The 23,839-nt window shown below is 41.7% G+C and overlaps 1 protein-coding gene across 1 annotated transcript in view; it reads right to left on the reverse strand.

Annotated features, from left to right (window-relative positions):
- Positions 1 to 2,768: 2,768 nt before the first annotated feature.
- The window catches only part of hephl1a (hephaestin-like 1a), a 56,213-nt gene continuing 35,142 nt past the window's right edge, over positions 2,769 to 23,839 (reverse strand). The window contains exons 12-20 of the mRNA XM_056473265.1: positions 17,649 to 17,859; positions 15,798 to 15,937; positions 15,569 to 15,697; positions 12,498 to 12,604; positions 10,821 to 11,046; positions 10,304 to 10,443; positions 6,780 to 6,939; positions 3,554 to 3,589; positions 2,769 to 3,460 (exon numbers count right to left, since the gene is read on the reverse strand). Of these exons, the coding sequence (XP_056329240.1) occupies positions 3,390 to 3,460; positions 3,554 to 3,589; positions 6,780 to 6,939; positions 10,304 to 10,443; positions 10,821 to 11,046; positions 12,498 to 12,604; positions 15,569 to 15,697; positions 15,798 to 15,937; positions 17,649 to 17,859 (1,220 nt within the window). The 3' untranslated portion in view covers positions 2,769 to 3,389. The remainder of the gene's footprint in view (positions 3,461 to 3,553; positions 3,590 to 6,779; positions 6,940 to 10,303; positions 10,444 to 10,820; positions 11,047 to 12,497; positions 12,605 to 15,568; positions 15,698 to 15,797; positions 15,938 to 17,648; positions 17,860 to 23,839) is intronic.

Genomic DNA, 23,839 nt, shown 5'->3' on the forward strand with positions numbered 1-23,839 from the left:
GTGCAAATATATAACCAACTTTACCCCAATTGTGTATGAACATGTCGGGGAAAAAACATTTGCCCACGTGCCTAGTAATTTAGTGAATAATACTACAGTGTTTTGAATCATACAGTAAAGGATATTGTACTGTACAGTGTTTATAACTCTGTGTTAATGAATAACACAGGCTATCTTGAACTAAACTGCAATACTGTATACTGGGGATGGCTGACGTGAAACTGACGTTTCGACACAGTGTCGAGATCCCGAAGCGCAAGTGTTTCGAAACACCTGGTCACGTGACTAAAGCGATTCAAAACATCCATCAGATCAGAAGCGTATCGAGACCTGGCGAATCTCCATTTGACTGACAGGGTCAGAAAAACCTTTATGTTATATAGCCTAGAGGACCGTGCGACTGGGATAAAAATGAAACAGAATGGAGCAGAGTATTGATGTTGGGATGGAATAAGAAGAATGAAAATAAGAAAATTGTCAAGTATCATGCTGATGAAGAATGCAATGTGGGAAAGGAGAATTGTGGCAAAAAAAGAGAAAATTGTGATGGATGTATGGGCAATTTTAAGGAGAAAAACGGAAGGATATGTGGAAAAACTGTATATATATATATATATATTATAAAAACGAGAACAATTTAGGTGAACTGCACAAAATTTTGACGGACAAAGCATGTCAAGTTTTTCAAGAAATGAACTGGAATTTACCACAGTTTTAATGTTTTGATTCCAAATGATATTTTAATGTGTATTGTATTATGCTTTACCGTCTTAAATTGTAATTGTATTTTAATAAAAAATAAAAAAGGACCGTTCGTGCGCACGTACGTTGTTGCAGTCCTTTAAACGGCGTTTGGGTTCGAATCCCAACTTGTACAAATACTCAGAAGTCAAGGTTTTTATGTAATTTAATAATGTTTCTGTTTTATGGTGTAGTCTAGATAGGATACAGCTGCAGATACGCCATCAATTTAGCATCATTTTGGTAACACCGTAAAACAATAATTAATATTTTACAGTACTGTGATGGTTGAGTTTAGGGTTTGGGTAGACATTAATAAAATACAATAAATGGGAAGTTTAACGAATAATGTAAATAATTCTTGTTAACTTCCAGCCAAGAACAAAGCATTTCAAACTGATATTAAAGCATTTCAAAATAGCTGTTCAGCCTGGATTTGAACCCACTATCCCTGCATGGTAGACGGAAAGCCTTCCACTAAATCATTTGAGTTTTACTCTACAAAGTGGGGTTTAATACCTCAATTTGCTCAACTGTTCTTTGCTGAAGCGATTATAGTGTAATACACAAAAAAATGGCCACTAGGTGTCACTGTAGAAACAGGTTTCGAAGCTTCGACACATTTGCTTTGACTCTTTCAGTGTTTCATGAAGCCTCGCTTTGCCCACCACTACTGTATACTTTAGTTTTTACTACAGTAAACTATTGCATATTGTAGTAATATACCTCTGCACACCTAATCCAATTAGAAGACTACTCTTGAATGCCTTGATTAGTTGGATCAGCTGTGTTTGAATAGGGTTGGAGCAAAACTGTGCAGAGCTGTGGCCCTCCAGGAATTGAGGTTGAGACCTATGTTTTAAAATAAATTGCCATATTTGGGTTCCTTGTTTTAAGGAATAACTCACGTTGACATCTTATTTCTGAAAACGACAATCTTTTTTGCTTGTTTGGAAAATGAGTTTGGCCACCCCTGCTTAAGACTACTGGCGGTGATTGACTGTATAAAGTCAGGTGGTGTCCAAACTCGGTCCTGGAGGGCCAGTGTCCTGAAGATTTTAGCTCCAACTTGCCTCAACACACCTGCAAGGATGTTTCTAGGAAGCCTAGTAAAGCTACGGTCACACTGGGCTTTGTGTGTGCGAAATTCTGTCGTGCGGCGCTGCGAAAAGGGGCGGGATTAAACAAGATGATTAGATATTAAAAAAAGCGAGCGATTGCTCCATGCTTTAAATTTCTGTCCAGAGAGGTCATGTTTTGATGCTCGATTGGTCTCACGCAGTCAAATGATGCGATTTCGCAGGTCAGAGTTCATCAAGCTTGAACTTTGCACCGCAGTGAACTGCGAAACTTAACGCATGACCCTGCGTTTCCGGTCTGACGCATTCGCGTGCGTATGAATGGAAGTCGATGGGAGGAAAAGCCCAGTGTGACCGCAGCATTTGAGTTTGAGCATGCGATATTCTGTCGTACGGCGCTGCTAAAAGGGGCGGGATTAAACAAGATGATTAGACATTAAAAAAGCGAGCGATTGCTCCATGTTTTAAATTTCTGTCCAGAGAGGTCGTGTTTTGATCCTCGATTGGTCTCACGCAGTCAAGTGATGCGATTTCGCAGGTCAGAGTTCACCAAGCTTGAACTTTGCACCGCAGCGAACTGTGAAACTTGACGCATGACCTTGCGTTGCCTGTCTGACGGATTCGCGTGCATATGAATGGAAGTCTATGGGAAGAAAGGTCCACTGTGACCACAGCTCAAGAGCTTCATTAGCTAGCTCATGTGTGTCTGATTGGGGTTGGAAATAACATTTGCAGGACGCTGGCCCCCAGGACCGTGTTTGGGCACCCCTGTATTAAGTGAATGTGAAGCTGATTGTTTGCTCCTGAGGTTTGCATCTATGGTGGTTCCAGTTAGTTACTGTAATCATACAAATATTGGTTGGCTGATTTGTGCCCATCTTTAAACCTCCAGTCCAGTGAAAATGTGAGAAAGAAAGAAAGAAAGAATGAAATAAAGATGCAAACATGTAAAATTGTACATGTAAAGTCTATTGCACACATAAACTTAATGCATTCAAATTTACAAATGCTGAAATTGCATGTTGAAACGTACAAATCTCAATTCATCTGAACAAGCGCGCTGCTAGGCATCCATTTTGTATCTGGAAAGCACTACTGCCATCTAGAGGTTGCAATGGATACATCTACTGACTCAGTGCATAAAGGAGTATTACAGTGTATTTTGTTTACAAACAGTTGTTAAAGCAATGGTTCCATTTCGCCAGAATTCTACACACAAAACACACAACATGCAAATCATCACACACATCTTGCAAAATCAATCACCTTGAATGTTTTTAGCGTTAAAAAGAAATGTGTGGGGTGAGGAGTCCATAATTTATTCTCAAAACAGATGATCAAGGGTTATGCTTTGGTAGTTGGAGATCTTATACCTTCTAATGCCACACACACGCACACACACACACACACACACACACACACACACACACACACACACACACGCACACACACAAAAACTCTTCTATTTTTACTTCTGAAGATAAAGTTAAGATAAAGAAGTGAGCATCAGTGTTGTGACATTGAATATATATTATGATGGGTTTATGATCCCTTTTCTCTTCAGTGTTTTCAATGGTTTAATAGGATCAATCCAAGCAGACACACCAGGACTGTGTAGAGGCTTCTGAAATGACTGAAGGCTGTAGGAGAGAAAAAAGAAAAAGGATAACAGGTGATAAAATCAAACTACATTAAAATAAAACCCAATACATTCAATACAAATGGATATTTACCACTGTCTGGAGCATTTCTCCTTGTTGATACAGACCCTGATGCCAAAGTAAAATACAAACCAAATTAATTCAATTAATAAGCATTTAATAAAATGCGTAAAATAATATTAAACATAATATAAAAAACTAAATAAATCTGATTTGCTTATCCTTGTTCCCCAACATCCTGTAATTTGTCTCCTTTCTTTTTATTTTATTATTCCATGCAAAGATTTATTCATTCGTTCATTTTCCTTCGGCTTAGTCCCTTTATTTATCAGGGGTCGCCACAGTGGAATGAACCACCAACTTATCTAGCATATGTTTTACACAGCAGATAGCCTTCTGCAACCCAGTACTGGGAAACACCCATACACACTCATTCACACACATACACTACGGCCAATTTAATGAATCAGTTCAACTATAGCACATGTGTTTGGACTGTGGAGGAAACCGGAGCACCCGGAGGAAACCCACGACAACACGGTGAGAACATGCAAACTCCACACAGAAATGCTTACTGCCCCAACCGGGACTCCACTTAGCGACTTTCTTGCTGTGAGGCCACAGTGCGACACCACCGTGCTACCTCATGCAATGATTTATTTATTTAATAGATTTTCATTCCTGGACTACTTTGAGTGTTTCTATTGGGTCCAACACTGCTGCCGCCCGTGGCTCAGTGGAAGATCTCTCAAGACGCCACATCATTTCTAAATTTATTATTAATAAAACTTTGTGTTGAAACCAAACCATCCTAAAATCGACCTTACACCAGAATACATTTTAATTTATTTATTAATGATTATGGGTCATTTGATGATTTAAAGTGGTTCAAATAAGTTACTATTTAAGTTAAATATGTTTACTTAGAGTTTAGAGACTAACTCTTTTTGTGTGGGAAGTGACATGCGCACATTTCCACCCCCATTTTGTGTGTATGCCATTTTTAAAAATGAGACCCCTGGAGCAGGCAGTTTTACGCCCCTGTTGTTCTTGATGTATCCAGTAGGGGGAGGCTGCACAGTATTACAGCTGGGTTATGGCCTGTTTTCATGAGTGGTACGGTACGAGTCGGTACGGGTCACCTTTATCAGGCTTGTGTCTCCACTGCCAAAGGGTACCAAAGGCACCCTTTTGGTGGGCATGGTGCATGACAGAAAGTTTCAGTCGACGTCATTCTCGCTCGAGGAAATGTCTACAGTAAAGCTGTACGGGTCGTTCAAATATCATATGAGAAGCACTTCTCACAAAACAGACGCTTTATACACATAAATACTTGTGTATAAATGTTCATTACTAATCTTTCTATTAACATGATTTGATTACAACTGCAGATCAGTGATAATGTTATAGAACTGTACTGTTCTTCTACTGTAACGTCTGCAATTATATAAAATAAATAATTACATAAATAAAACATATATGAACACATGCAGAGCCTAAAGGGCATCACAAACTGGATGCGCCTCTCAGGCCACGACACAGCGCACACATGACAGTAAAAGAGTCGCACACCAGACGCGCACATTCGCATGCTATTTAAGGCGAAACTATTCAGATGGCGCTCTGTGGCGTGGCAGTAATATGAACAGTGTCCTGAGTTGTGGGTGGGCGCTGCGGACAGCCGCTAATTTGCAGTGCCGGTGTGTGTACACTAATAGAAACCTATGTTTTAAATTCTGAAATGTATGGCGCTGCGTGACGCTGCATGGCGATACGTGGCGTGCCACCAATTGGTGTTTCTGTGACCCCCTTTAGTCTCCGATATGTTACCAATTACAGAAAAACTACACACAGCATATATTTAGTCCTTATTTGGGTTCAAAAACAACATGCAACATATAGCCCACAGTCAGTGCAAACCTCTCATCTGTGTCTTTAATCTTCGCCAGCACATCTAACCTCTGTTTCGTCATTCTGAGTTTATAAGAGTCCAAAAGGCGATGATAATAGTTAAACATGGCAGTTTGTACATCTTTTAGGTTGCTGAAAGTATCATTTGCTCCGTTGTTTTTTCCAGCTTCTCCTTAGATTTACACACGTCACTCTTGTGTTTGTCCGTTTCTGAAAGGATCGGATGTCAGAAGCACTTCAATAATCACGCGCACGTTATTATCATCAGTTCAAGAGGTTCGTTATTTCAAATAGAGATGCTCATGTGTGCTCTCTGGAAAAGATATCTTGGCCTAATTTTCAAGATACTAGTACTCAGCTTAAAGTGACACTTAAAGGCTTAACTAGGTTAATTAGGTTAATTAGGCAAGGCATTGTATAACAGTGGTTTGTTCTGGAGACAACCCAAAACAAATAAGGGGGATTTTATTCTAGCCGAAATAAAACAAATAAGAATTTCTCCACAAGAAAAAATATGATAGGAAATACTGTTAAAAATCTGGCATCACGGTGGTGCAGTGGGTAGCACAATCGCCTCACAGCAAGACGGTTGCTGGTTCGAGTCTCGAGTCAACTGCTGGGTCAGTTGGCGTTTCTGTGTGGAGTTTGCAAGTTCTCCTCGTGTTCGCATGGGTTTCCTCCGGGTGCTCCGCTTTCCCCCACAAGTCCAAAGACATGTGGTACAGGTGAATTGGGTAAGCTAAATTGTCCGTAGTGTATGGGTGTGTATGGATGCAGCTGGAAGGGCATCTGCTGCGTAAAACATATGCTGGATAAATTGGCGGTTCATTCCGCTGTGGCGAGCCCAGATTAATAAAGGGACTAAGCTGAAAAGAAAATGAATGAACAAATACTGTGAAAAATTCCCAGCTCTGTTAACCATAATTTGGGAAATAACAATTCACAGGAGGGCGAATAATTTTGACTTCAACTGTATTGACCTTATTCTTCAACACGGAAGCGGAAGTGTGCGCCTTTTCGCGATTGAGTTGTCTATGGGAGAGATGACTAGGAATAATAAACCGCAGAAAACGGTCAAACTACTTGCTCTACAAGCAAGTGTTTGCATGACTATACAGACAAAGTAGAATAATATAATAAGAAAATGTCAGATTGCAACATCACGCAGCATAACGAGCTGTTTTTAACGACTAAAAATGAATGGAAGTGAATGAGACTAGAAGTCTCGAGCCAAAAAGATTCAAATGGCTGCGCCCGCTCGTACGCAGAAAATAAGGTCAATATGGGAGAATTTCTACCCATATTCATTTGCTTTATTTCAGTGAAAGGTTAGATTTTTTATTTTCATTAGTTAATGCTAGAAACGATGCAAACATTTTCTCCAAACCTTTTGCATTAACGGTGAGAAGCGCCTCCATGCCCGCATGGATGTGGTCCGTCACATGACAGTGTAGTAACCACTGTCCAGGATTTCCAGCGATTAGTTCAATGGTCTGAAATGTTCCAGGGAACAGGTCAAAAACATCAGCGCGATGTAAATAATCCGTCTGAAAGAAGGAAAGAAAAGACTGTGAGAAACATTTTCAAGCAGAATTTATCCAGAGATACTGATTGAGGAGTGAATCAAACAGGATGGCACTCTAGCATCAGTTTTTCCCTATTGTGTGTCTATACACTCAAGTGTACCGGTGAATAGATTCTGATGTCTGTATGGTAATCATAATGGTGAAAGAGATGTTGCTGGTTATATGAAAAAAGATCAATTCAATGTGGAAAGGAAAGTCAAAGCAGACAAAATGATCAGCTTGTAAAATAACTACAGAAGGTGCATTGTGCTAATTATATGGACTAATTTACATATTCATTTATATTTGTTTTACTTAACCAAATATCTCAATTATTTAACGTATGAGTTTTAAAACAAGTTTTAATTATAGCTTAAAAGTGCATTAGGAGATATTGGAAAATGCTAACGTTAGCCTGATAACACTGAAAGCCTAAGTCATTCATTTTCTTTTCGGCTTAGTCCCTTTATTTATTAATCCGGGGTCGCCACAGCGGAATGAACTGCCAATTTATCCAGCACATGTTTTACGCAGCGGATGCCCTTCCAGCCGCAACCCATCTCTGGGAAACATCCATACACATTCATTCACACACATACACTACAGACAATTTAGGCTACCCAATTCACCTGTACCGCATGTCTTTGGACTGTGGGAGAACCTGGAGGAAACCCATGCGAACGCAGGGAGAACATGCAAACTCCACACAGAAACGCCAACTGACCCTGCCGAGGCTTGAACCAGCGAACTTCTTGCTGTGAGGCGACAGCACTACCTACTGCGCCACTGCATCGCCAAAGCCTAACTCACACCCTGCAAATCACCAAATAAAGCCACGCCTCCTGACCGCATGAATGCACACTAGACAACATCACTACAATACATCACGAATGCGGTGTACATTTTAGGACATCCTCAGACCTCAGTCATACATGCCTCATCATTTCAGAAATTTCTGAAAGACATACCTTTTAATCTGAGTCCGTTTTGCCCGATGTTTAATTGTACGAGACCTGATACCTGATGTTGTTTTTCCTGAGACCTGAAGTCTTTCAGTCTGAGGAACGATGCCTAAAATAATGAGGCATGATGCCTTTTCATTGTATGACGGAGGTGAGAGGATGTCCTAAAATGTACACCCTACATGTAACATTCACCAGAGACAAAACTGTATAGTACAGTTAGTATTTTCAATACCGCAATGACGTATTTCTTTGTGCTAACAGGGTGCGCAGAGGCATGCAAGAACAGCATATCGTGCCACAGCCATATCACCCTGCAGCCCAAGACCGGTTACTCACTGAAGCTAAACAGGGCTGAGCCTGGTTAGTACATGAATGGGAGACCACATGGGAAAACTAGGTTGCTGTTGAAAGTGGTGTTAGTGAGGCCAGCAGGGGGCACTCATCGTGTGGTCTGCATGAGTCCTAATGCCCCGGTAAAGTGAAAAAGACACTATACTGTCAATGAGCGCCGTCTTTCAGACGTTAAACCGAGGTCCTGGCTCTCTGTAGTCATAAAAAATCCGATGGCACTTCTCGTAATGAGTAGTGGTGTAACCTCGGTATCATGGCCTCCCAATCATCCCCATCCCCTGAATTGGCTCTACCACTTCACCACTCTGACTGTCAAGCACTTTGGGTGTATGGCCATACACAATAAAATGTGCTATATGAACACACATTACATTACATTACATCATAACCAGACATTTTGACTGGACAAACTTTACTTGATCCTACACTTTCCACAGAATATTAATATAAATACACTTGGAGCATGCAATTATGGCCCGTTTCCACTGAGTGGTACGGTATGGTACGGTTCGGTTTGGTACGCTTTTATGGCCGTTTCCACTGTCAAAAAGCGTACCGAACCGAACCGTACCGTACCACTTTTCGGCACCCTTTCGAAAGGGTACCAAACACGAGAAAGGGTACCAAAAGGCGGAGCCACACATGCAGCTGAGCGCTATTGGTTTACAGAGATTACGCAACAAGCCAGAATGAAAAAACCCGCCATGTTTAAAATACACAGCGAGAGATTATAGCGGAATTATATATACATATAATAACGAGCCATTTTCGATCTGGGCTCAAACAAACCTTGTCGTCGTCTTGATAAACAGCCACAAAGCCAAGAAGAAGAGCAGATTTACCCTGTGCCCTGTAGTTTTTTACGAGCCAGTCTGAGGCGCGAGCGGTTTCGCTTTCTTGCTTGCCGCGCGTCTAACATTAAATCTGAAATAATAAACTTCTTGAGCTGATGATAATAACCTGCGCTTGATTATTGACGTGATTTTGAAACCCGATCCTGTCAGACACTGACAAACGCGAGAGTGAAGCGTGAAGAAACAAAGGAGAAGCCGGAAAAAAGGAGCACATTATAATTCAGCAAACATGAACAAAATGCCATGATTAACTAACTTATAATCTTCACCTTTTGGACTAATATGAACTCAGAATGACGGAATTACTGTCTAACAGAGGCTACATGTGCTGCTGAAGATTACAGACACAGAGGAGAGGTTTTCACTGACTGTAGGCTATATTTTGTGTTGTTTTGAACCTAAATACTGACGAAATGTCTGCTGTATATAGTTCTTCTGTAGTTGGTATATCGGAGACTGTAAGGGGCTGTATGTGTTCATATATGTTGATTTATTTAGTTATTTCATATAATTACAGATGTTACAGCAGGCTGTTTCGCACTGTCATTGATCTGCAGTTATAATCAACTCATGTTCATTGAAAAGTTAGTAATAAACATTTCTACACAAGTATTTATGTGTGTGAAGCATCTGTTGTGTGAGAAGAGCTTCTCATATGATATGTGAGCGACCTGTACAGCTTTATTGTAGACATTTCCTCCAGCGAGAATGACGTCGACTGAAACTTTCTGTCATACACCACGCCCACCAAAAGGGTACCCTTGTTAGTGGAAACGCAAGCCTGATAAAGGTGACCCGTACCAAACCGAACCGTACCGTACCAGTCAGTGGAAACGAGCCATTAATGATTACTATCAGGATGTGAAGAGACTTTCAACTATAGCATAACAGAAATAGTTTCTCAAGACAACCAGCTATTGCACCTTTAAGGTTTTATTCACTTGTTTGACAAGTGTTTGTAGTCTCCTAACCATAGTCTAAAATCCTAATCAAATCTGTGACTCTCTTTCACTCAGAAGATTTAACATTTTATTATGATTCTAATTGATAACAACTAATCAAAGAAATATTATTATGTAATAAATATTATGGTCACTTTCCCGAGTAACTTTCCTCATGCCACCCTATCACTTAATATGTCATTGTCAAGATCTGCAGTGGTGTGTTTTTATTTACTTTGTAAATGAAGCTCTGAGCGTGGAAATGAACAGTGTGCATGTCCACTTCATTCCCCAGTCCCAGCAAATACCACTCCGTATGGTCTTCCTCTGTCATATTTAACCCTTGGAGGTTACTATACAACTTTCCATTAATACCTGTGGAAAAGAAAGAGTTTTTCACTTCAAAAAGTTTAACACAGACAATTAAACAAACACACACATGCATGCAAACACAAGTTGTTATTGATAATGTTTGAGGACTCTCCATAGGCATACTGTATTTAATACGGTAAAAACTGCTTATTATATGACCCTACTCTACCCTTACTCCTAAACCCAACCCTCAATGTAAACCATTGCAAACTTTGAATGTGAAAAGACCCAATTAAGTATGATTTTGAAGCATTTTGAATTACAAAGACATCAGGCATGTCCTCATAAAGCACAGTAATAGAGTACAACTGGGTCATGCCAATGTTATTATACAAAAAAACTGTCCTTTAAACCAACACAACCAGTACACACACACTTACCATGCATTTTGTTGCTCTCCATAAAGTCCCCATCATATTTGTCAAATTCATCTGAGTCGACATTGAGGTACCGTTGAATGTTTTCATCCAGGTAATGCGACTCATTTTCATCAAACACCATAAACAGAAGGGCAAACTCTTTATTTCGGTCTTTTCTTTGTCTGTCTACGTCCAGGGTGTTTTTACGGCACACTATCAGTGGACCCACCAAGCCACTCATCAAGTCCTGAGAGACACCCAAAACAGACTTGTAAATCTACAATCCTGCTGTAAAAACTCATATTCAAATTCACTTGTTGTTTTAACATCTACATTAGGCTTGGGCGGTAATATGGTATACCGCGGGATAAACTTAGGAGTAGGTCAAAGGTGTCAATTTCAATACCGTTATAAAAACAATGCACTTATATAGGAGACAAGTATTAAATAATAAACATTATTTATTTAATGTCTCAAAATACGAGAGAGAGAGAGAGAGAGAGAGAGAGAGAGAGAGAGAGAGAGAGAGAGAGAGAGAGAGAGAGAGAGAGAGAGAGAGAGAGAGAGAGAGAGAGAGGGTGAGGTGAGGTGAGGTAAGATGGCGAGTCGCACACCAAGTGACCTGGTCTCGAAAAAGAACACAACTTCTGCAACCTCGGTGTAAATATGAACTAGAGGTCTGCATTCCCGCTGCTGTACCGCGGGACCCGACCAGATTTCTTGCGGTGTGGGAATAAATTTACGAATAAAGTGCGGGAGCGGTCGGTAACTCTGGTGTAATTTAAATGGGAGCAGGCGGTCCAATGTTTTCACTCCCGAGCGAGCGAGCACGCGTGCAAACGGGTGGATGCTGTTTATGTGTGTGTGTGTGTGTGTGTGTGTGTGTGTATGCGTGTGTGTGTGTGTGTGTGTGTGTGAGGGCGGCTTGATAGTCCTTTGCTTAGAGCGACAGTTCAGCTTGCTCTGGCCCTGTGTGTGTGTGTGTGTGAATAAGCGAGAGCGTCCCTTGCAGAACAAGACAAGCAGGTGACCGCGAACCTAAGGTCGCATATCCGGTATTCAGTTTGTGAATGGTTTAGGCACAAGCCAACAGTTTGGTGATGCTGTCTGTGCCTTACATCATAATTTTTTTAATTATGCACAGTAATACTGAATACCGAGGTAAAATAGGGAGGAGGTTTAATGAAAATTTGGATACCCCCCAAGCCTAATCTACATACACTCTGATTCAGTAAACACACACACTAAATACACTGCAAAAAAGGCTTTTCTTACATAGATTTCTGCCTTGTTTCTAGTCTAAAAATCTAAATATTCTTAAATCACGAAGCTTTTTGTAGATAAGTAAAAAACATTGTCAGTTTTTAAGAAATAATATGTCAAAATTAGGTGACTTTTTCATTATATGAAAACAGGATTATTTTTCTTGCCCCACTGGCAGATTATTTAGCTTTTTTAAGGTAAAAACACTTACTTTTGATGTATTATTTATAAAAAGAACACATTTTTTGCTAGTCTAGAAAATGCTTTGTGATTTAGTAATATTTTTTGATATTTAAACAAGAAACAAGACAAAAACTTTGAGTAAGAAAAGCATTTTTTGCATTGTTTGTATTTAGTGTGAGCATTTACTGTAAGGCTCATACAATGTCTATTTAATATATAATGCACAGATTGTGTTGTATATGTGAATTATACCTTGACTAAGCTGGTAGAAGAGTAGTAAGCAAACGTTATGCAGTCTGGATCATTAGGACCTGGACCCGATCGCTTTGGAATGGTCCAGGTGTATTTCAGCACATTACCTGTAATACAAGTTGTTCATTCATTCATTTTCTTTTCAGCTTAGTCCCTTTATTAATCTGGGGTTGCCACAGTGGAATGAACCACCAACTATTCCAACTTATGTTTTATGCAGCGGATGCCCTTCCAGAAACAATCTAACACTGGGAAACACCCATACACTCATTCACACTCATACATTATGGACTAACCCAATTCACCTACAGTGCATGTGTTTGGACTGTGGGGGAAACCGGAGCACCCGGAGGAAACCCACGCCAACACGGGGAGAACATGCAAACTCCACACAGAAATGCCAACTGACGCAGCGGAGGCTCGAAGCAGTGACATTCTTGATGTGAGGCGATCGTGCTACCCACTGCGCCACCGTGACACCAATACAAGTTGTTGCTTTTTATTATTATTATTAATTCAAATGTATTTTGAGACTCCATTATATAAATACGTAATCTGATGTGGTCCAGATTTTAAAGTGAAACATCCCACTGAAGGAAGCTACAAAAAGGTCATGGATGCAATTCTGCCATGTTTGATAAAAAAATACCTGATACTATAAAATGATACTATATAAAATAATTATAGTTCATTCATTCATTCAGTTTCCTTCGGCTTAGTCCCTTATTTATCAGGGGTCACCACAGTGGAATGAACCACCAACTATTCCAGCCTGTTTTACACAGCGGATGCCCTTCCAGCTGCAACCCAGTACTGGGAAACACCCACACACTTTCATTCACACACACTCATACACTACGTCCAATTTAGTTCATTTAATTCACCTATGGCACATGTGTTTGGACTGTGAGGTAAATCGGAGCACCCAGAGGAAACCCACGCCAGACTCCACACAGACTGACCCAGCCGGGACTCGACCTCAAAACTGTTTTTATTATATAATGCAGAGTTTTAGGGCAAGTAAAAAAAATTAAAGGTAAGACAGGTAAATGTTCACTTCCTTTAGCAGATGTGTCAGATTTAGGCCCTGCTTAAAGGGATACTATAGAATGTCAAACATACTCAATACCATCAACATAATGCAGGGTTCTTTCACATTTACTTTCACAAGTCATATTTAAGCACAATCTTTTCCATGAGTGTGGTAAATTACATATTTACACTCATATAAATACTTCATACTACATTATATCAGATGCTGATTGTTACTGTATACTGTATTACTAGTATTCTATAGAAAAATATTGATGGCATGTTTGCACAAAGCTCAGCACTGAATTAATGTCATATATTCTCTTAAATGTCATTTACTCACATATTAAATGTAAAAAAGACTGTCGGATGATGCTACAGGTATATGCACACACTCCAGAGGTTTCATTTTATGCAAAAGTTATACATTTATTTAAATAGTTAAATAGTATTACACTGCTTTTCTTGTGTGATTTTTTTTATTTTAGTCCACATATCTAATAGTCCAAATATCTGTATATTCTTAAATCAAGCAGCATTTTGTAGATAAGCAAAACATATTGTCTTGTTTTATGACAAAACTAAGTGAGTTTTTCTTGAAACAAGCAAAGTAATCTGCCAGTAAGGTGTTTTTCCTTTTGACATAAGTTTATTTTGCTTACCCCAAGGAAAAACTCACTAAATTTGACATACTATTTCTCAAAACAACACCCTATCATATACCCGGCGCAATGCGGCGCAACGCAATTGTTGTTTGCTAGTTTCAGCTTGGCGCAAGAGTCGTTTTGAAGTTTTGCGCCACGCCATTTAAATAGCAAATGGATTTGCGCTCATATGTGCGCCCATAGGAGTTCTGATCTAAAAAAGGAGGTGTGATGAGGCGCATTGCTGGGATGTTGCTATTTTGAGGAACTTTAATAGACGTTCAATAGATCAGATTAAATCAGGTCTATAGTCCAGCGCAGAGCACGTTAGTTGTGCACCTTGCTTACACGTTGCTTAGTACCCGCAGGGTGTACAACAATACGCAAATATCTTTACATATTAAAAATAATTAAAGGATTAAAATATTACAAAACATATTATTTTCTAGCCTACATAAATATAAAAACTAAACTTTCATGCCTTCTTCATCTCGGGGGGCTTTTTCAGTGTATTCATAACAATATTGGTTTTGGATAATGTTATTATTAGTAGCAGTATTATTTATTATATGCATATTTATATTTGTTTTATTAAAAACAAGCTTAGATTTGCCCATCTGTCAGGTTTTAGACCATATGGGGCACAGCATGTGTATTTGGATATCACTCAGTTTTTTGGCCACACTTCGTTATTATTGTTCGTTTGCTGGAAATTAGAACTGAATTTAGAAATAGTTTTGAAACAAATTTTTGTGGTAAACAAACTAAATTAATTATGTATAGGCTAATAGATGCCTGTGCGTACAACACGTTTCCCTATCCACTAGAATGAAAGTGAAAGTAAACAATGAGGAGGCTCATCTTTCATTCTCGCGCTGCAGATGCTCTGTTTAACTGTTTTCTCACTGGTGAAGTGTTCAGTTTTTCCACTTCGAAGTCCACCATGTAAATAGCAAATGCACCATGGCGCGACGCAACTGACTCTTAAAGGGAATGGGAGATGAGACTCTGATTGGTTTATTCAAAACACACCTATAACTCATTAAGAGAATAAGCTCAACCCTGTTAGACCATGCGCCACTACGCAAAGCGGATTTTTCCTTAATGCGTTTGCGCCCTGCGCTTTGGACTTTGCGCATGGATGGTCAAAGTCCCGTATGTTTTGCTTGTCTAGAAAAAGCTCTTGGATTTAGGAATGACAAAAAAATCTAAGTAACAAAAGCATTTTTTCAGTGCACCTATTTAGTCACAAACTATTATGAACGCAACACAATTACATTTTCCAAAATCAAAGCACTTTTCAAAGCTAGATCAAAATACGAGCATTTTCAGGACTTCCAGCACCCATTATCACCCTGATAATATGACAAATATATATGTATTTTAATCACAAACCTGGTTGAACATCTTTCTGATGGGGTTCGCTGGTCTTAACCCCGTGGGCATGAATAGAATACGGCCTGCTGGCGTTGTTTTTAAAGACAACCTCAATTTTCTCTCCAACCTCACCTTTAATAATTGGTCCTACAGATAAAACAGTAAAGAAACAAAATAAATGTCTGCCATATCACAGAAAAAAGGTGAAATTTTACAATCTATACTTCAGAAGTCAGATGTGCCGTACCCATTATGCCCAAATGCTCCTCATCAGCACCCCTAAGTTTCTTTTTGGTAAAAGCTTCATCTGAATATTCTCGAAACACCACCTTCTTATATTCAGCTCCAATCCGGTTTTCTGATCTCTGGAGGTAAACACTTCCAATGCTGTGTAAACCAAGAAAGAGAGAATGGGTCTAAAATGTGTGCACAAATGCTATTAAAGGTCCTGTGAAATGACTAAAATACATATTGTTTTAGTATCAGAAAGTTTTAAGGATATCTATATCTGCAGCTGGTGAAGCTGGGAAAATTCTCATCTGGCATCCGCACAATCAGCACTGGCGCCCCCCAGGGGTGTGTCCTCTCCCCACTGCTCTTCTCCCTGTACACGAATGACTGCACTTCAAAAGACTCCTCTGTGAAGCTCTTGAAGTTTGCAGTCGACACCACACTTATTGGCCTCATTCAGGACGGTAACGAGTCTGCTTACAGACAGGAGGTTAAGGAGTTGGCTGTCTGGTGTAGCCACAACAACCTGGAGCTCAACACGCTCAAAACAGTGATGACAGTGGACTTCAGGAGAAACCCCCATGCTCTCCCCCCACTGAGCATCATGGACAGCATTGTGGCAGCAGTGGAGTCATTCAGGTTCCTGGGTACCATCATCTCTCAGGACCTGAAGTGGGACACTCACATTGACTCCATTGTCAAAAAAGCTCAACAGAGGCTGTACTTTCTTTGTCAGCTGAGGAAGTTTAACCTCCCAAAGGAGCTGCTGAAACAGTTCTACACCTCCATCATTGAATCAGTCATCTGCACATCAATAACTGTCTGGTTTAGCTCAGCTACTAAATACGACCTCCAAAGACTACGTCGAATAGTTCGGACTGCTGAGCGAATCACTGGTACAACCCTTCCTACTCCCCAAGAACTTTACTTATCCAGAGCGAGCAGAAGGGCTGCCAAAATCACTCTGGACCCCTCACACCCAGCACACTGCCTCTTTGAACTTTTACCTTCTGGTCGACGCTACAGAGCACTGCGCACCAGAACAGCCCGACACAGAAACAGTTTCTTCCCTCAGGCAATCCATCTCATGAACACTTGATGATAATAATTGTGGAACCAACATCACTACTTGCTATACACTTTTTTACACATATACACTTATTTAACAACACACTTTACATGCCAATTTGCACATAACAGCTGCACATTTAACGTTGTATATAGTAATAAACACGTACATACACTTGTCAATCTGTATATTTGCACTCACTACTTACTTCTATTTTTAAAAAAATATATTTATTATCTGTTTTTTGTCCTGTCTCTGTAATCCTGTTGCACTGTAGAAGCTCTGTCACCAAAACAAATTCCTTGTATGTGTGAACATACCTGGCAATAAAGCTCTTTCTGATTCTGATTCTGATAAGCTACAAATCAGTGACAAAATTCACCTTTAGAACACATGAACCTGATATAAACACCCAAAGCTTTGTCACTTCCACCTAAATGGATCAACAACTCTTTTTGTGACATCACCTAATACTTCAGCGTCTCAATTAGACCAATCAAAAGCTCTCTAGTGTCTGACATGCCCTGCCACCTTCTTCTCATTTGATGCGCTTGAGCTCAATCACTCTCACTGGCAGAGCTGTGATGAAACAATATGTTATTGGCCTTTTTTTAAAAAGGGGAGGTGCTAGTCTATGTCCCACCTTCTGTTTATGATTAAGTTGAGATTACATCAAACATCGAATTAAAAATGCACATTTCACTTCACAGGACCTTTAAAGTAAATTATAGTAAATAGTCAGTAGTAAATAAAGTAGATATAGAAGGTATTAGGAGAATTATAGGTTTCTGGGCATACCTTTCCATTTGTGTAGCCTTGTGTTTCTCTAATTCCCATGTTCGGTCTGGAGCATAGTTCCAGATGATTTCCTCAGCAGCTATATAGTATTTCCTTGTGGAGGTAAAATGCTCTGGCGCAGGAGTCTTTGCTGAACAGGACTTGACTGTGTAATGTTGACGCATACCTGCATGGAAATGATCAGCGGTACGACAGCTGACCTCAAACATGCCTGAAGAAAAGAGACATAAGGATGATCATCAACAAGATTTGTTCACACCTTTTACTGATTTACAGTTTTTCACATCATCCCCTCATACAATTGTAAAGTGCTCTGGGTGTATGACAATACATTTATTCGCCCTCCTGTGGTTTTCTTTTTCAAATATTTCCTAAATGATGTTTATCAGTGCAAGGAAATTTTCACAGTATTTCCTATAATATTTTTTCTTCTGGAGAAAGTCTTACTTGTTTTATTTCGGCTAGAATAAAAGCAGTTTTTAATTTTTTAAACACCATTTAAGGTCAATATTATTAGCCCCCTTAAGCTATACTTGTTTTGGATAGTCTACAGCAGTGTTTCCCAACACTGTTCCCGGAGGCACACCAACAGTTCATTTTTTGTATATCTCCCTTATCTGACCCATTCGTGTCAGGTTTTGGGGTCTTTTCTAATGTTCTGCTGAGTTGATTCAGGTGTGTTTGATTAGGGTGAGGCTGAAAATGTGTACTGTTGGTGTGCCTTCAGGAACAGGGTTGGGAAACACTGGTCTACAGAACAAACCACTGTTATACAGTGACCTGCCTAATTACTCTGATTAACCAAATTAACCTAGTTCAGCCTTTAAATGTCACTTCAAGCTAAATACTAGTGTCTTAATAAACATCTAGTCAAATATTATTTACTGTCATCATGGCAAAGATATAAGAAATCAGTTATTAGAAATGAGTTATTAAACTATTATATTTAGAAATCTGTTAAGAAAAAAAATTGTTTTTATTAAACAGAAATTGGGGGAAAAATATACAGAGTTGGAGGGGGGGGGATAATTCAGGAGGGCTAATAATTCTGACTTCAACAGTACTTACACTCTCAAACAATGTTTTTTTTTTAATGACAGAAATAGATTGAAGAACACAGAGGCAGTGATGAAGTTAATGAGACAAATATAGTGATTAAATGAGTGTCATTTAACCTGCTGTAAGCAAGCAGAATCAGTTTGACTTATTTATCTGTCACAACTACAAGAGAGCCATCACGGTTAAACAGAACAGCGATTTCTTTAGTTCAGCTCTATGACTTTCCGTTTCCTATGGTGGTTTCTCTCTGGTGGATGTAAACATATGAGAGTACAGGATCAATTTCCTGTCTTCTGTAACCATCTGAGAGTACGCGATCTATTGTCTGTCTCCAGTTTCTCCCACAGACAGCATTTTCGGTTAAGATACTTAACATCAGATAGAGTAGTGCGACACAACTACATTAGACTGGAGTCAATCGATGTGCTTATTTCTGCCACAGCAGAGCTTCAGCAGTAAACACAAACCACAAGCTGTGAAAACGGTTTGAGAAATCACCACCTGGTGGAGCAAAAACTGCACAGGAGTTCTGTCAACTCTGACATTTATTTTCTAAATGGACTTAAAATAATGAAATTAAATAAAATAACTAAACATTTGAGTGCACTTGTATAATTCCAACACTTCTGAAAACTCCATGTGGTTTAAAAAATAATTGCAATGGCACTTGTGGAATTCAGTAATTAGGCTGAGAATACAAGAAGAAGAACTTTTAAGTGTTCACAAGGTGAATTATAACTTTATTTAGTTTTTTTGTTGAAAGAATGTAGCTTGTTTGCTTGAGGAATTTGTTTGTTTATTATTTATTTGAATGTTAAAACTCCTTTATTTCCGTGTCTGCAGAAAACCTTTATAGATCAGTCAAGTTTTCTTCAGTTTTTTCAATCAAAACAACTTTTGTGGTTCAAACTACAGGACAGAACTTTCCATTTTCTTTTATAAACCGCCAACTATTCCATCATATGATTTACGCAGCAGATGCCCTTCCAGTCGCAACCCAATACTGGGAAACACCCACACACTCTTGCATTTACACACACACTTATACACAAATTTATTTTATTTGCCAATTTAGCTTATTCAGTTCCCCTATAGCGCATGTCTTTGGACTGTGGCAGAAACCGGAACACCATGTTGGAAACCCACACCAACATGGGGAGAACATGCAAACTCCACACAGAAATCTTAAATGACCCAGCTGTCACGATCACCAGCGATCATACTCCCAGGTCGCTGGTTCTCTCACACATGGACTACAAATCCGCCATTCAAGGACTACATATTCACACATGCACTCTGTTCACACACACACACACATGCTTCCCCATTTCCATTGATTAGACTCCCACAGCTGTTGCAACTTCCAAGACTGATTACACACACTATTTATACATCTCACTCACTCCATGCCTTTGCCGAGTCTTGTCTACTGTATAGTGACTTTACAACGCGTTTCCTTGTCTTGTCTCTCCGTGTATTTACCTTAGCCTTGTATACTGATTTATCCTTGTCTGCCGCCTGCCTTCCGACCTCTCGCCTGTGACTGTTTATGATTCTGGACTGCCTATATACATCTGTTTGCATCTGTGTTGACCATTGCTTCTCTGACAACGAATAAACCTGCACGTGGATCCTAACCTCAGTTGTTTCTGTCACTCCCCGTGTTACAGAAGACTCGGCCAAGACATGGATCCAGCGGGTATCGCAATAATGCGTCTTCGTCAGGAAGCCCGGTCTATTGAGGAGTACGTGGAGGAATTCATCGAACTGGCACACCTAACATCTATGAGTGAGTTGTGTTTGATGATTTTCTTTCGTGGAGGACTTTCAGAGCCCCTTTATTCCACGATGCCTTTGCATGAACCCCAAGGGACTTTAGAAAAGTATATCGAACTGGCACTACAAATGAGTGGGTCCCCCTTCACCGTGGGCGAGGTGGAGGAGACCCCTAAATATTTTTTGGGAGGGGGCAATGTACAGCAGGACCAGAGGACAACAGGGCTCGCTGTACATCCCACGGACACATTAATGCTGGCAACACCCATACTCCTGTCTCCAGCTGACAAGATGGCCGCTTCTAGTCCTCCAGCTCACAAGATGGCCGCTTCTAGTCCTCCAGCTCACAAGATGAACGCTTCTATTCCTCCAGCTCACAAGATGGCCGCTTCTAGTCCTCCAGCTCACAAGATGGCCGCTTCTAGTCCTCCAGCTCACAAGATGGCTGCTTCCAGTTCTCCGGCTCACAAGATGGTTTCCTGTTCCGAGTCTGTTCCTGCCTTTGTTCCTGCCATAGTTCCAGTTCCTGAAAGGCCATCGCCAGAGCCACTACTGCCAGAGCCACTGCCTGAGCCACTGCCGCCAGAGCTGCCAGAACCGCTGCCAGAGCCACTGCCGCCAGTACTACCAGAGCTGCCAGATCCTCCAGAGCTGCCAGATCCTCCAGAGCTGCCAGATCCTCCAGAGCTGCCAGATCCTCCAGAGCTGCCAGATCCTCCAGAGCTGCCAGATCCTCCAGAGCTGCCAGATCCTCCAGAGCTGCCAGATCCTCCAGAGCTGCCAGATCCTCAGTCTCTGCCAGAGCTGCCAAATTCTCCAGAACTGCCAGATCCTCAGTCACCTCCAGAGCTGCCAGACACTCAGTCACCGCCAGAACAGCTGCCAGAGTCACTGCCGCCGCCAGAGCCACTGCTGCCAGTACTGCCAGAGCTGCCAGAGCTGCTGCCAGAGCCACTGCCGCCAGAACTGCCAGAGCCACAGCCACCACTGCTGCCAGAGCTGCTACCACCGCCGCCTGAGCTTCTTGAATGGCTGCCACCGCCGCCTGAGTTTCCTGAATGGCTGCCACCGCCGCCTGAGTTTCCTGAATGGCTGCCACCGCCGCCTGAACTTCTTGAATGGCCGCCGCCGCCTGAACTTCTTGAATGGCCGCCGACGCTTGAGCTCTCTGAATGGCCGCCGCCTGAGCTTCCTGAATGGCCACCGCCTGCGCTTCCTGAATGGCCGCCGCCACCGCCTGCGCTTCCTGAATGGCCGCCGCCGCCTGAGTTCTCTGAATGGCCGCCACCGCCGCCTGAGCTTCCTGAATGGCCGCCGCCACCACCGCCTGAGCTTCCTGAATGGCCGCCGCTGCCTGAACTCTCTGAATGGTCGCCACCACCGCCTGAGCTTTCTGAATGGCCGCCGACACCTGAGCTCCCTGAATGGTCGCCGACGCCTGAGCTCTCTGAATGGCCGCCACCGCCGGAGCTTCCTGAATGGCCGCCGCCGGAGCTTCCTGAATGGCCGCCGCCGGAGCTTCCTGAATGGCCGCCGCCTGCGCTTCCTGAATGGCCGCCGCCTGAGCTCCCTGAATGGCCGCTGACGCCTGAGCTTCCTGAATGGCCGCCGCCTAAGCTTCCTGAATGGTCGCCGCCTAAGCTTCCTGAATGGCCACCAGCTTCATATGACCCGCCGATGTCTGCGGAAAGTAAGGCTCTAGGCTCTCTACAGCTCCATGATCCAGGGCCACAGCAGCTCCACACCCCAGGTCCTCCGCAGCTCCATGCCCCAGGCCCTCCGCAGTTCCATGCCCCAAGTCCTCCGCAGCTCCACTCTCCAGGCCCTCCGCAGCTCCACTCTCCAGGCCCTCCACAGCTCCACGCTCCAGGCCTTCCTCAGCTCCACTCTCCAGGCCCTCCGCAGCTCCATGCCCCAGGCCCTCCGCAGCTCCACTCTCCAGGCCCTCCGCAGCTCCATGCCCCAGGCTCTCCGCAGCTCCACTCTCCAGGCCTTCCTCAACTCCACGCTCCAGGCCCTCCACAACTCCACTCTCCAGGCCTTCCTCAGCTTCATGCTCCAGGTCCTCCTCCTCTACATGGTCCTGGCCCTCCATCCCTCCCCCTCTTCCGCCTCCGCTCCACCTCCCGCCTGATCAGTTTTAGGAGTGTCTGGAAGCCACTCTTAGAGGGGGGGCTCTGTCACGATCACCAGCGATCATACTCCCAGGTCGCTGGTTCTCTCACACATGGACTACAAATCCGCCATTCAAGGACTACATATTCACACATGCACTCTGTTCACACACACACACACATGCTTCCCCATTTCCATTGATTAGACTCCCACAGCTGTTGCAACTTCCAAGACTGATTACACACACTATTTATACATCTCACTCACTCCATGCCTTTGCCGAGTCTTGTCTACTGTATAGTGACTTTACAACGCGTTTCCTTGTCTTGTCTCTCCGTGTATTTACCTTAGCCTTGTATACTGATTTATCCTTGTCTGCCGCCTGCCTTCCGACCTCTCGCCTGTGACTGTTTATGATTCTGGACTGCCTATATACATCTGTTTGCATCTGTGTTGACCATTGCTTCTCTGACAACGAATAAACCTGCACGTGGATCCTAACCTCAGTTGTTTCTGTCACTCCCCGTGTTACACCAGCCAAGACTCAAAACACAGCGAGCTTTTTGCTGTGAGGCGACAGTGCTACCCACTGAGCCACTGTGATTCCGGACAGAACTTCAGTATTATATTTTTAAATAAGTTAGATATTTGATATTAATAAAGAAAAACCAAAACTTTAAAATAATTATTCATTGAACAACGAAGGGTTTAGGCTTTTGTCTCAATGATAATCTAATTCAAGAACATTTAAACAAATATCTAAAACCAATGGTGAAAAAGAAGAAACTGCTGACTTCCAGTTAATACTCTGTCTCGGCAGTGAAGTTGCAAAAGCTACACTGTAAAAATGATTAGTTTAACCGTTGGGGGTTAGAGTCTGTTAGCAGAGATAAAAAGACAAGCAGAATCAGATCTAGAAAGCACGTAGCAATGCCATTAAATTGCTCGTTCTCATTGATCATTTTCTCAACGCTCACTTCAACAAACCTGTTTGAGAAGATATTCTGAAGAATGTTGGAAAGTGGTAACCATTGACCTCGGTAGTATTTGTTTTTCCTACCATGGAAGTCAATGGCTACAGGTTTCTAACATTCTTCAAAGTATCTTCTTTTGTGTTCAACTGAAAAAGGAATCTCATATAGTCATATAGCTATTCCTTTAACTGATGATGAGGTGTATATTTGGTAAAGGACCGAGGACCAAACATTTTTCCTCAGCATCAACACGACGCAATAAAACCA

The sequence above is a fragment of the Danio aesculapii genome, chromosome 15, assembly GCF_903798145.1.
Source record: "Danio aesculapii chromosome 15, fDanAes4.1, whole genome shotgun sequence".
Classification (NCBI taxonomy): domain Eukaryota; kingdom Metazoa; phylum Chordata; class Actinopteri; order Cypriniformes; family Danionidae; genus Danio; species Danio aesculapii.